Raw genomic sequence first — 14,344 nt, 5'->3', positions numbered from 1 at the left:
AAGAGAATTTTTTTCAGAAAGCTGCTTTGGGCAAAACAAGAAGTCAATGACTCTGTCCTGCTTTAAGAAGCCTTTCCAAAGGTGCTCACTTCTGTGTTTTCTGGCTAATAAAACTTATATTTTTTGCTCTCTTCTGTTTTTTGTGGGGTTTTTGCCATGAAGACAGGAGACACAGGAAAATCTCAACCTGTACAACAGCTTTTACCATGCTGCCCATATCAGATCCTTCATGGAGCCAAGCAGAAATACAGCCCATACTCAGGGCAACCAACCATGACCCCTTCAAATAAAAATCTTGAAAAAACATTGTAGGATCACAGACTCAGTACAGAGCTGTTGGATCACCCTTTGGCCATGCTTTGAGGTGTTGGGTACACTGTGGACATTTGTCCTGTAAAAGAGAACCTGGCTGCATGTTGCAGTTAGATGATGTATGAATTGTCCAGTGCCAAGTTTTGCCATCTTCTCCCTGCAACAGAAAGATCTGGGTGTGTTTTCTGATTCTGGAAAACAGGCTGCTTCCTGTAAGGGGGTTATAACTCTCAGGCAGTGAGACATTCGGCTGATTTGATCAGCAGAGCAGTGCATAAGAAATTACTTTTCAGGCCAAGTATGCTGTTACAAATCTGAGCTTCTCTTTCAGCTCACTGTTTTAATTTTAATATGGACTAGGGTCTGCTGGCTTTCAGGAGATGTAATCATGTTAGAGGGTTTCAGTGGCCACATATTGTTTTAGAAGCTCTAATGAATTAAGAGGCTTAAGATCAAAGAGCATTTATTAAATGCCATGTTTATGGCATTACTGATTAAGCAGTTTATGAGCCATTTGGGAAACCACACCTGCCCTGCTATACAAAAAGCCACCTTTTAAATCAAAGCAGCTGAGAACAGGAAAATCCTACCCTTTCACCCTGTGCTTGGGCATGTGCAAGAGGTAACAGCAACTTTGCACTTGCTAATTTAGGCAGGTCTGTTCTTTCCCATCCACTTGCAGAGAGAACTGGGAAGTTACATGTGGCATTTCATTTTCCATATGCTACTGACAATGTGGTGCCTCCTTGCTGGTGGGAAAACCAAAGAACAGACAATTTCTGCTGTAACTCCAGCACAGAAATGCTGTGTGACACATTTAACTCTTTGGGGAAAAATCTCACTGAGCAACTTTCACTGCACTGTTAGTGAGCAAACACTGCCAGGTGAAATGTCCTGGTCAGGTGTTGCAGAAATGATCACAGCATTGCTTACTTTTTACATTAATATTGTAATTCAAGGCTAAAAAAAATCAAAATTAAAACTTCCATACTGTCTCCCTCACAATCCCAATTCCTTTCCTAAAGTCCAGGGAACATAATCCATGCAAAGGGCTTCCAGGCACACAAAGTAAACAAAATGGCAGTAATAATTGTAGTAATATTAGTACTAACAGTAGTAATACTGCTAGTAGCTGTAATAGTGATGATAATAATATATTTGCTTGTCCTTCAGCTGAAACAATCTTAGAGCTTCTCTTAATTCATAAATTCATTTGGAGGTTTGCCAAGGTGTGTGTGTGTTTCTTTGTATGTTCCACTTGGGTAATCTGCTTTGAGTACTTTCTCAGCTCAAATAATAATATTTTAGGTTTGCTTCTTTCTTTGTTTTTCAGAAGAGATTTTGAAAATCATAGCTGGTTAATCAAGCTGAATTTAAAAATCTGCAACCTTTATGCAATTCTGATGGCAAATAAAGCAATGTGAATATAAGTTGTGTGGGATTTGTTAAAGTTTCTGTCCTCTTTACCTCTGCTTTACTCCCTGTATAAATTGGATATCATTCCCTGTAAGCAGAATGCATGTGAGACAACTTCAGTAAAAAATCCTGTCTGAGCTCCCTTTTTGCTGAAAAATGGAGGCACTTCAGGTGGGGGTTCAGCCTGTCTTCAAGATGAGTTGTCTTAATTACTTTTAAATTTCTCTGCTGACTCACAAGGAAACTGAGGAAACCTCCATCCATCATATGTCTCCTTTTCAGACAGCTAAAATTAGTTGAGATACATCTCCATTCTTGGCAGAATTCTTAATTTTTTAGTGTATGGCCTGATGACAAATTTTCTGTAATTCTATTGAAATCTTTCAGCAACCAAAGTGTCCCTTACCTTTAAGGGCTTTGGTTGTAAATAGAGTATCCAAGAGTGGAGGTTATCTCACCAGCTGGCCAATATTTAAATTTGGCACAGAATAAATTAATAGTGTGATTAAAGTAAAAAACCCTTTGCTTTTGAGTGTGGCCTCTGACACACCTAAGGACTTAACTTTTCCCTGGATCTACATTTAATTTTTCAAAGAGCCATCCTCGTTCATCAATTAATTAAAAATAGAGAAATCAATTTTTAATTTGCCAATCCATAGTCTGAATAAAAGAAAAAAATACTATTATGATTTACTTTCGTGCTTTATCCAATCCCAAATGTAAATGGAATTATGTTGTAAGAGCATGACTTATTTTCATTACACCAAATTCTGTTTGCAAAGTAGTTTTGATAGCCGGGTTTATGTTTCATGGTGTTATTTGGGCTTTTAAAAGTGGATTTTGATAGGAAATTCAGGAAAAATAGAGGAAGAGATTGAGTGAATCTGATGCTTGTTTCCACTGGAAAAGCATACCAGTGTGCACAGCTTCAGAGCTGCTCATGATGTGAATGTTCATTTGAGTTGTCAGAGAGATCAAGAGCAGCTTTGGCTCTGAGCTAATGATGGGAAAACTTGGCAGGAGCTTCTTGTCACTGTATCATGCACTTGTGCACTTTTAGCAAGGGAGCTTTACAAGACCTGTGAAAAGAGCAGGATTTCACAGCTTGGGGCCTCTGGTGAGTGGACATTAGGATGTCACCTGGGCAGCATTTCAGCCTTCTCCATCCGCAGCTCCTCTCCTGTGAATGGTTAACAATTTCCTCGCCCAGTCAGAGTGGTCTCTCCCTGCCAGCAGCTCTCAATTACTTCCCTCAGCTCCTGTGGCAGTGTGGGTGAGGGATATGTACTGAGTGGGGGAATGAGTGTGTGGACAAGTCATGGTGTGGTTTGTGACAGCCAGGAGGGAGCTCTCATGTTCTGGTGGGGCCTGTTTTCCCTGATTTACAGCTGCAATCCTGGCTGATTGCAGGGTATCAGAGGGGTGTATCACTGGAGTTGCTGCAGAGGTGATTATGAGGTGCAGCCATGAGGCCCTGGAGCACTTTAACTGCTTTATATGCCCTCCCAAATGCCCAGTAATAGCTGAAAATAGAGTGGCCAAAAAGGAAAAGCTGTTGACAGCAAGGAAAGTTACTGTAATACTAAAGGGCTCAACTTGGCACCAGACAGCCATTTCTGGTTTCAAACAATTAAGATTATATGTCCTCAGAAGAAGCAATTTCTTCAGAAAAACATACAGAAAATGATGGAAGCTTTATATTTTATTTGCTTTTTGCTACTTTGATTTGCCTAGGTACTGGCCCAGACAGGTTTTTGCACCTATTTATTCATATAAATGTGAATAATAAGAATAGTAAGATAATATCATTAGGAAGAAAAATATCATTAGGTTGGTGCCTTTTCCTGTTGAAGCTGTTTTCAAGCTCTGCAGTGCTTTTCAGCCAGAAAGGTTGAGGAGGATAACTAAGAAACCCAAGAATCTTCAGGCCCAATTTCATCACATAAAAATGTTTATCTATCCTAGAAAAGTTTCAAGAGCTCGCTAACTGAACAAAGTTGAAAGAACTGCCATAGTTTAAAAGCAATTTATCCAAATAAGCTACACTTATGTCACCAGGTTTGTGTGCTGGAATTACAAAACCAGGAGTTAATGTGTGCAATTGTGCATGTGTGAGGGGGAGATAATGTTGGAATAGCCTGAATAAAATTAAAACATATATTCTCTGCTCAGTTGCTCATAACCTGCCTTTTACAGCGCCTTTGCCTCTAACTCCATAGTGTGTTTGGTTCTGGGAGTGGCTGATAGTTTGGATTTGCACCCTGTGGAGCCAGTTTGGAGCTAAAAGCAGGATGTTTGCATCCACACAGTTCTGCATCTCCAGGAGCTGGATGCATTTGCGGCACCATTGTACCCCCACTGTCCCTCTCAGGGTTTAGCACCTGGGAGTTCATGTCAAAAAATCGTGTTCCTTGTGCCTGGGACCATGTTGATGCTGGAGCTGCATAAACTCACTTTTGGGTTAAGCTTTAAGCTTAAGATTAAGCTAAATCTTTAGCTTAAGATTGAGCTAAAAATACCTTGTTAGAACAAAATCATAAGCTTTAGGTAACTGTCTTCCACCAAGATTAATAGCTCATGATAATGATAATTTGATTGGAATAAGTTGTATTAAAATTATATGAAATTTGTGGTCAAGTTTCTTGGACAAGGAGTTTTCAGTTAAGACTTGGACCATTGGAGTAGATACACAGTGGAGGTCCATGAAAAAGATGAGAGGGCTGGAACACCTCTGCTGTGAAAAAAACTGGAGAAAGTTGGGGATGTTCAGCCTGAAGAAGCGAAGGCTCCAGGGGAACTTTCTCATGGCCTTTCAATATATGAAAAGGTCTTGCAAGAAAGAAAGAGACCTTTTATCAAGGTCCATAGTGATGGGACAAGGGGCAACATTTTAAAACTTAAAGAGGGTAGATTTAGATTGGAGATAAAGAATTAAATTTTTACAATGAGGGTGGGGAGACACTAGGCCAAGTTGCCCAGAGAAGCTGTGGATGTCCCATTCCTGGAAGTGTTCAACACCAGGCTGGATGGAGCTTTCAGAAACCTGATCTAGGGCGAGGTGTCCCTGCATGTTGGTGATCTCTGACCTGGCCAGCAGTGGAGCAGCCAGGGATGGGTCAGAACAGCACCCCTGGGGATCCATGGGGTGTGCAGGGAAACGCTCCGGTCTCGGGAGCACCACGGTGGTGTGGGTGCCTGGTGCAGCAACAGAGGAGAGACAGGTGCCACTGAAGTGACAAAACTGAAGATATTTATTAAATAAATCAATAAAAGGGGCACAAACGAGGGTGCAAAACAAAACATAAAATTTCAGAATGTTCTGAAACATTCTGCTTCAGAAGACCCTGAAGTGGGGTTGACAGATATATAGAGTCTCATAGAATGTTCTGGAAGCCTTCTGGCCTGTCACAGGCTGTTGATCTGCATGGCCACTCCCAGTCAGTCCCAGAATCCTTTGTTCTTCATGATGTTATCCATTGTGACTTCTCCCAAGAGTTGGTGTTGGCACTGGGACATCGAACACTGACTGTCTGCAGTGTGGTCAGCTCTCGGCCCATCCTCTCCAGGACAAGCTCCCACACCTGCCCATAGCAGATGGGTTGGAACAAGATGATCTTTGAAGGTCCCTTCCCACCCAAAACATTCTGTGTTTTCTCTTATTCTATGAATAAATGTTTCAGTCTGCACCTCTGCATTTTTCTGCATGGGAGTTAATGAATTATGCAGCATCTTCAGGATGTTGTGGCAATGCAAAAATTAGCTACTTATTTCTGGAAAACTCTGTTCAAGCTTGTGACAGATTGAATTTAAGCTTGGTTTTGAGTTTTTGGGTTGAGAGGATTAGATCATATCAGAATTTTGTTTGGCTTTTCCCAACAACAACAAGGCTCATTTCTGAAGTGCTGTTTGTAGGCTAAGAGATCCATGTAAGTACAACTGGAGGCATGTCCCACTACCTGATTAATGTCTTTAATTTCTATTTCTGTAACACATAGGATTGATTAATGTCTTTTATTTCTATTTCTGTAACACATAGGATTTGACCTGATGGATTCATTCAGTGTGAAGCAGATTTTTGGAATGAAAGAAGATGGGATTCAGAGTGCTTATGTACGGCTTGGAAGCTTTCCTGTTGTTCAGAAAACTGAGTGAGTACTCTGGGTTTTTACTTTATTTCCATCTGAACCTCTGCCTTACATTATTTGGTTTCTCTAGGTTAAATTAGTAGTAGTTATCTGGTACCTACAGGTATATTTCTGCTTTGAGCAGCTGTTTCAGTTCAGCTGGCACAGAATATGCACAGCGTGGTCAGGAGTCTCAGCAGTCACTGCAGGCTCCATCCTGGCAGAACATGAGTTGTGTTTGGTGTAGCTCAGTGATTCTGAGGAGCAGTATCAAGACATTCACCAAAGAACTTAGGGCTACCTAAATAGCTTCTGAAGGGAATTTTGAATATTTCACTCCCATTGAGATAGAAATGTGCTAAACACAAGAGACCACTTGCTACTAGATGCTGTGACCAGTTAGCAAATATGGATTCTGGCCTTGTAGAAGAATGAGTAGTTTTTAATCCTGTGTCAATACGGAGTCAGTCCTCGGAGTGCTTTTAGGACCTAAGGCTGCCAGTTGTATCACAATTTATCCCAAATGGTTCTTTGGGTTGTCACTTGAGCCCTGCTAGCATTAGCCTTGAAAAGAGTGAGTGCATAATTTCACTGTGTAACTATGAGCCATGGATTGAATTGTCATCATTAACATTTTTGCAGTAAATTTCTCAGTGCTGGTTTGAACTTCAGCTTAAAAAATCAATAATACTTCTTTTCTTTCATATGGATGAGGGCTGGTATTTTTTATTCTGTTTTTAGCTCTTTTTCTCAGCTCACTGCATTTTTGAGATTGTCCTATGAATTACATTTGCTTGATTTCACAATTTTTTTTTTTCATCCTGGAACCAAAAGGATTGATGTGCTCTTTTTCCCTCTCCTTCTTTCTCCATGTTAATACAATTAAAAAAAAAATTATTTACTGAGAGGAAAACTGTTTTCTCTAGAGTCCATAAATGGTATCAAGTCTAAGGGTAGAGTCATGATCAGTGATCTGATTCAACGCAGCCAGCTAAAGACATCTTATGTTTCGTGTATTTATATAACTGGTCTGAGTGTGGATGGAAATAAACCATAAACCTATTTCACCTGGATGGTAAGAAACCTATTTCATTTGTCTCACTGTGATCTCTGGGTTCTGGGTGATACTATGAAAAATTGAACAATTCTTGGAGTATAAACAGGAACTGTCAAGTATGGCTGATAATCTTCATATCACACAGCTCAGTCTCCACTGCTGTTGTGTCCAGCCTTATTTTCCATAATTCAGTTGGTAGATGCAGTCTCGTCCCGTGGCCACTGGAGCTGATGGGGCTGGCTAGCCGCTCCCGGAGTGACCGGTGGAGACTACAGATCCCGCCGCTCCCAGGTCCTCTGCAAGAGCCCCGAGTAGTGGCTCCGTCTGCGGCATGGTGACGCAGGCGAGAGCAGGACAGCAAAGGAAGGAAGGAGCGGACACGCGTGTGGATGCCAAGGCGCTTTATTGACCCAGGCAGTGCCAGTAACGGTGTCAGGGAAAAACCATTAGGGAGGCACTGATAAAGGGGAAGGGTGTAACGGAAGGAGACACGAGGGACCAATGAACGAAGCCCAGGGGAGGAGCGAGGGACACAACTGAACCAATGGGAATGGCCCAGGGGACAAATCATATGTTAGGTAAGGGAAGATTGACGTAGAAATTTCTAGAAATGAAAGGGGGTTGCTTACATTGATTGACAGGTAACTGGTGGAAGGAATGAACCATTATGAGGGAGAACATGGGGGGAACCGAGGGTCAAACCAAATTCTTAACTTATAAAAAATACCAACTTTACAATAAACCCATATAAAACACACAATGCTACAGGTAGAAATGGAGTGAATGACAGTTTGAAGATCTGTGAAGCAAGTGTAATGGTGAGAAATCCAAGAACTGCAGTGTAGACAGGTAAAATTAAGAAGCAGCCAACAACTGAAGGGATCATTCTCTGTAGGAACCTCTGGGAAATCAAAGCTTGGTAAAGGGTCATGGTAGGCTGAAAGGCAGTGGCTACTTGGCATCAAAAACCAGCAGGGAAGAAGAGCATGCTTTTAAGGATGAATCTAATTAACCACTGCAGAAAGCACAGATTACAGAGAGTTGTCCATTTGAATTCCTTTTCAAAGTAAGGGTTGAAGAACTTTTTTGGTGTTTGCTGTTTCTGTTGTTGTTTTCTCAGAAAGACTGAGGGAGTGAAGCCAGACCAACCAGCTATGACGGCTTTCCATCTGCTCAGATTGCACCCATTTATTTGTTTTTGCTTTTGCCCTTAAAATAAGCAGAATATTTTATCACCCAGGACAATTAGAAGTAAAACATCCCTAATTTGTAGATAGAAGTGAATAAAATTCCTTTTGAATTATTCTGAAACATGGAACTTGAGGAGGATTTTCACATTTTCAGCCTTATGTATTGTAACTTTCACACTCCTGTGGTTTGGGAATGAACCCAAATGGGTATAACGCCATGGAAGGTGTTTGCATATTTGGTTCATTTCAGCATTTGTATGCCAGGACTCTGAGATGCTGCATATGGGGTCATTGCTCACAGAAAATGAAATCTTGTAAAGCTGCTCAAAACCGATAACTGGAATAATAAACCAAACAAAAACATCTGTCGTGGCTCACAGATAACCTCCAGCAATGTTTAGCAACTGATAGCAACATCTCATAATTAGATACAAAATCATTGACTGAGTAATATATGTAATTCACTTTATTATCTGCTTAAAGGATTTGTATTCTTTTATACAAGCAATAGTACTTTTACAAAGTGCCAGATTAGCTGTCTGGGAAATGTGCCTACTCATCTTCTGATCTGTAACCTACAACTATGAACTTACTTCCTCTTTGTGGTGAGGCATCATCTGTGAGCAAACAAACCCAGCAGACAGAGCTTGGCTTCAGTCAAGGACCTGATCACTGAGGGCCTCACAGGGCTCTGTAGCTGTCTGAAGACTGGCCCCAGAATCTGGCTGGTGCTTTTTCCCACTCCTCATGTAACTGAGGCTGTCCTACTGCTTCATGGCTTCTCAGTGGATGTTCTGGCCAAAACTGTGCTGCAGACTTCTGCTTTTGGATGCTCAGACTTGTTTCTCATTACTGGTGTCTTGCCTAATGCCAAGATTTTGGCTCACCCTTTTGATCTGCATCTCCTAGCTGTGACTCCAGGGCTTTCCTGCTGGCCATGTCCATCCTCAGGTTTCTCTTGCCTGGTCTGGTTCTGCCTGACTTGACCACCACCTCACACAATTACCTAATGTTTGGCCAAGCTTCTGGTCATGATCTATTTGCTCTTTCTATTGGCACAATGTTGTACCAATATACGCAGAGTCTTGTGTTGTTTAGGGCATGAGACCTTGGTGTGTTTTTCTGTGTCTCCTGATGTCAGCTTTGACTTCAGTCAGCTACCTTAGGTTTCTCCATGAGCTCCTGCCCTGGTCTCACCATTTGTCCCCTTTCAAGAGAAGAAATTGTACAAAAAGCCACCAAAAACTCCCATACTGAACATGGAACCTGTTGAAAAGCTTCATTTTTTCTTACTTTTCCCAAACGAATATTGCATATTAAAAAGAGCAGAGACAAAAAACCTTGTTCAGCTTAGAGAAGGGAAGACTCAGTGAGGGAGGATCCCCATGTGTATAAATATCTGATGGGGAGGAAGGAAAGGAGACACAGCCAGAATCTTCTTAGTCATATTCATTGACAGGTCAAGAAGGAATGGGAACAATTTCAATCAATGAAATCTAAACACAAGAAAAACCTTCTTTAGATGAGATGATCTCAAGAGGTCCCTCACTGTCTCCTGTTTCTAACAGGGTAAAGGAGATAAAGCATGATGGAGGTGGAATGACTGAAGGCTTTTTTGGTCCTGTAGTGAGTAAAGGACTGTAGGGAGAGCTAAGAAACAGAAAATACTGCAGCATGCACAGGAGAACAAGTTGTTCACATGGCTTCTTATGGGAAAAAGTTGTTTTGGGAAAATTAAACAACAGCAAGTAAGATTTAGGACAGATTCCTTTTTCTTTACAGCATGTAGGACAGAGAAAGACAGGAAGAAATTACCTAGAGAGGATGTATCTATTCCATCACTGAGATTTCTAAGTAGAAGTCAAAAAGATGTCTGCCAAGGATGTAGGAGACACATCCTTCTATAGCCTTCTCCTTTCCCATTCCCTTTTCCTTTTCCTTTTCCTTTACCTTTTCCTTTTCCTTTTCCTTTTCCTTTTCCTTCTCTTTTTTCTTGGTTTTTTTTTTTTTCTTCCTGTCATACTAAGAGCCTCTGGTGATGTGAAGCATGTTTAAATGAACTGGCTTTCTCCAACTTGGTTTTGCCGATCTTATGGGTTACATTTCGTGTTAACGGGCTTAGCTGTTGTAAAATTGGTCAAATTGCTCAAGTACATTAACTACACTCTTCCTCACCAAATGCAAAAACCTTATTAAATGTTGTTGCATTGACTGTCTGAAATGAGAACTGATAATATAATTTTTCCATAGTATTATTCTAGATGTAGGATCTCATGCTTATTGTCACAGATGAAAGCTCTTATTGCAAATTAAAGCATGTGAGAAGGTTGTTGTATATTGAAAAAACCAGCAATGGTTAAAAAAATTTTCTGCCTTCTTACTGATTTTTTTTTTCTTGTAAAAGTTGTGATTCGCCTGACCTTGTAGTTGAGTTAATTGACTCTTGGACTAACCTGCAGCACTGGGGGATTCTTTTGTCTTGGAGCTTTATAAGGGCCTTTTTTGCAATCTATCCTGTTGTCAGAATTGTAGACCAAGGAGCTGGCAGAATGCTCCCGGTAGGTACCAGGCATCCAGCAAAGTTCCACAATATCGATCATCAGCTCAATTCAGCCTTGTGTGAAAGAAGAACATAAAACATTTCTGGGGACAGCAGAATGCTCCTGCTCTTGGATCCCCAAGTAAAGCTGAACTTCTAGATGCAGATCATTTTCAAGTGAGGAAATAAGTTAAAACTTGCTAAACAAAGGTTTTTGTTATTTATGTAACAATGCAGCTCTGTAAAAGATAGAGGGACCAATGACTTCAGAAACAGCTTTTATCACATTTTCAAAGCAATGAGAGTGTCTTAAGATTTGCTTTTGGCATGAAAGCTTTCTCTGTTGGGAACTTGCAGCTGGTTCCTCGGCAGCTTTAAAAATCAGTTGAGGATGGCAGGTAATGGGTCATTATGGCTTTCTGTCAGTTTAAATCTACCTGATGGGCTGTTTGTCAGCCCTGTGTGATGAGGTATGGCCAGACTCACTGGGATGTTTAGGTACCTAATTCCCAGTTATTTCTCTGGGTATTAAACATCTGAAAACCCTTTTTGAAATTAAGCATACATAATGATATTCCTGTTCCCAGCTCAGACCTGTCCAGAACCATAAAATTGTTAAGTCTGGAAAAGCCCTATAAGATCACTTAGTCCAACTGTTATGCTACACTTCCATGTTCACCACTAAACCATGTCCCCAAATGCCACATCCACACTTTTCTATGAACATTTCCAGGGATGGCAAATCCACCAATTCCCTGAGTAGATGGTTCCAGTGCTTGACCAGCTTTACAGTAAAGAATTTTTTCCTAATATCTAGTTTAAGGCAACCCTCCTTCCAGATCCTACTTCTGTTCACTTCAAGGTGCTCCGTCTGGCCCTTCTTGTAGACTTGCTAACTTCCAGGCAACTTGGACCTCCCTGGTTAAAAAGCTAGTACCAAGAAGTGAGACAGCCTTGTCTGCTTTCCTAAAGGAAGGATTTCTTAAGGGAGCTAGTGGGAGCCTGGGCCAGTTTTCTTTTGTGTTGGAAGAATTCAGAGTCTCTTGTCTCCCAAGAGGGAAAACCAACTTATACTGGTGCATATCCTGCGGGGGCACTTTATACAGCAAAAGTCACATTAGTGGATGAAACCAGAGTGTTCTGAATTTATAACTTGGCTGAAAAGATGGGAGATTCAAAGCACAGAATAAAATATGATCGAGTGTTTTGGCATTAGGAAAGACTGGATCTCAACATTTGCTGCAACTGCAAAACAGTATTCTGGAAATTTAGAGGACTTTTTGCTTTTAATACAATTAAAGGCTTCTAGTTTTATGTGCCTTGGACTGTGCCAGTTTTTGCATAGTGATGGATTATGTTAACTATTCATTAGGACCACGTTTCATAGTTTGTTCTTCATTAATTGCTGCCATTATGTTTTGTTTTGTATTGAGTGCTTATGCCTGACTGCTCAGATATCCTGATATTTATGAAGGTTTATTTGGGAATGATCATAGGAGCAGGCTGGCTTGGGCATGAAGAACAATGTTAACTGTGACTCTTCAGGTGGGAAAAGAGATGGCTTAGAGGCATTACAAGCAAAATTAGAAAAATCATGGATGGCATAAAAGATAAAAAAAGAATAGGTTCATTGTCTTTTCCCTGATAAGAACTGAGTTAGGTCCTGAACAAAGAGGAGGAGGCTCATTATGCAATGGGCAGCAGTGGGTGATTCCTTGTCAAAAGGATGTTGTGAATAAATTTACCTGAGTTCAAGGGAAGGATGCAGAAGTCTATATGAGATAAATCCATAAAAAGCTATTGATATAGAAATTGCATTTGTCTCTGAATTATACACCTGGATTCCAAAGATCCAGAGGTATGAGAGAGATGTTTTCTTGTGTTCAGTCTTGTTCTTAGGCATCCAGTAATGGCTAGTAATAAAAAAATGGTGATACTGGATTAGTTATCCCTTCTGCATCCCCATGTTATGACAGGTTTTATGATGGGGTAGAGAAAAACAGTGTTGGATTTTTGCTTACTTGATGTGTTTGCTTATGTGCAGGGGTTGTGGTGTCACACTGAGTAAATCTCTGCCTGATAGGTTTGCAATGTTTGATTTGAGAAACTTCTGTTATCTGGGGCTGCCAGCTAAGGAACAAAGACATGAGCTGTAGTGCCTGTTTTGGGCAGACATTATAATGTTTGTTGCTATAATTTGGTACATTTAGGGGTTTTGGGTGTTCCTGGCCATTCTCAGAAGTCACAGGTCTCCAGTGCATCTGGAACAGAACAGAATTATTTACAGGTTTCATGAACAGAAGCATGAAGTGAAAAACAACCTTTTTAACATGATGGATAGTCAACTGCAGATTTCCATTATATTTTAGCCAATTTGAAAGCTTCACTATTGGAATGATGAAAGGGCTCCATAAAGACAGAACCTGGAGGGCACAAGCTCATGTTCATCTCTCTTCAGGCTTCCAAATAAAGCAGATTTTTAAGGAACTACAATGATACTTATAGAAAGCATTGCTGGGACATGGAGATAGTTTTAGAAGTTCTGCTCTTCACTGCTAAGCCTGACACATTGCTCTCTTTCCCCTCCCCATGCCAGGGATGTATTTCCACAAGGCCTGCCTGATGAATATGCCTTTGTAACTACCTTCAAATTCCGGAAGGCTTCCAGGAAGGAAGACTGGTATATCTGGCAGATTATTGACAAGTATGGCATACCACAGGTAAGAGTCTTTTTTACAGCCAGCAGGAACAGTCTTTTTTGTTGTTTTTTTTTTGCCATGAGCCAGTTTTCTTGCCTTAACCTCCCACTCCTTTTTCTTGTGAACTGGTAAAAATCCTGTTACTTTTTCAATGGATTTTGCTGCAAATATTTTACCTTTCATTCAAACCCCAAATAAATGTTTGTATATGCCTTGGTTGCTATTAGGATGCAGATAAATGTGTTAGTTGGAAAGGGGGACAAAAAATACCATCCTTGCTCTTGAAACTACTGTTGAGTTTTCAGTTGTTTTGTTCAGATAGTTCTGCTTAGGGAAAATATTTTGCCTTTTTGGAAAAAGGTTGTCACAGGGATATACTACGGAGCAGTGAGTTATGTCAGCTTTTGCACAGCCCTCTAGGTGACTTGTAAATGCATTATGGGCTTCTGCTCTGGGTGTGAGTGTGACAGCTGTTATAGTTCCAAAACCCTGAGTCCTGGCTGCTGCACAATTTGATCTAATAACTTTCTGTCAAGTACTCTCAGGTCCTCAGAAAAAAATATTACAATCATGTATTAAAGGGCTGTCTGTCCCTACACAACAAGTTTTTAGCAGCTTGGTAGAGTTTAGGTTTTTGAGGGTGCTTGAGGAGGGAGTGATTTGGATGGGCTGTACATTTTTCTGCTCTGCACCAAATATAGTGGTGATGGCATTACCCAGGACTCTAAAGTGGGCTGTCAGCATGGGCTCACATAGCTCTGGAATTCAGTATTGCTGCCTTGGGACTGGTGTTTAAAAGGATTTTGGGAACTATCAGTGAAGAATAGGTGCAGTTTGAAGAATTAGATAACTGGGTTTGAGACAGTGGTAAAATGTGTATATGAATGTTATTATCAGCTGAAGCTTCATTAAATGAAATGTGATGTACTGTGCCACATACATTCCCAGGTGCTGCAGAGTGAGAATTATCACTTGGCATTTCTTGCAGGAAGTTAAAAACTCTAACT

The 14,344-nt window shown here is 40.7% G+C and overlaps 1 protein-coding gene across 2 annotated transcripts in view; it reads left to right on the top strand.

The window, feature by feature from the left end:
* Nucleotides 1–14,344, top strand: part of COL22A1 (collagen type XXII alpha 1 chain) — a 241,495-nt gene that overhangs the window by 79,101 nt on the left and 148,050 nt on the right. The window contains exons 1-3 of one of the 2 annotated variants that reach the window (XM_071421855.1): nucleotides 5,575–5,654; nucleotides 5,765–5,876; nucleotides 13,235–13,358. In XM_071421855.1, coding sequence (XP_071277956.1) covers nucleotides 5,776–5,876; nucleotides 13,235–13,358 — 225 coding nt within the window. In that variant the 5' untranslated portion in view covers nucleotides 5,575–5,654; nucleotides 5,765–5,775. Of the gene's footprint in view, nucleotides 1–5,574; nucleotides 5,655–5,764; nucleotides 5,877–13,234; nucleotides 13,359–14,344 lie in introns of those variants that run through there. The other variant, XM_071421854.1, reaches the window with a different exon arrangement.

Source organism: Agelaius tricolor, unplaced genomic scaffold, assembly GCF_023055355.1.
Source record: "Agelaius tricolor isolate 1412-34295 unplaced genomic scaffold, bAgeTri1.0.p SCAF_2, whole genome shotgun sequence".
In the NCBI taxonomy this organism is placed as follows: domain Eukaryota; kingdom Metazoa; phylum Chordata; class Aves; order Passeriformes; family Icteridae; genus Agelaius; species Agelaius tricolor.
The sequence above is the reverse complement of the archived record's forward strand: the minus strand, read 5'-3'. Positions and strand labels throughout refer to the sequence as shown.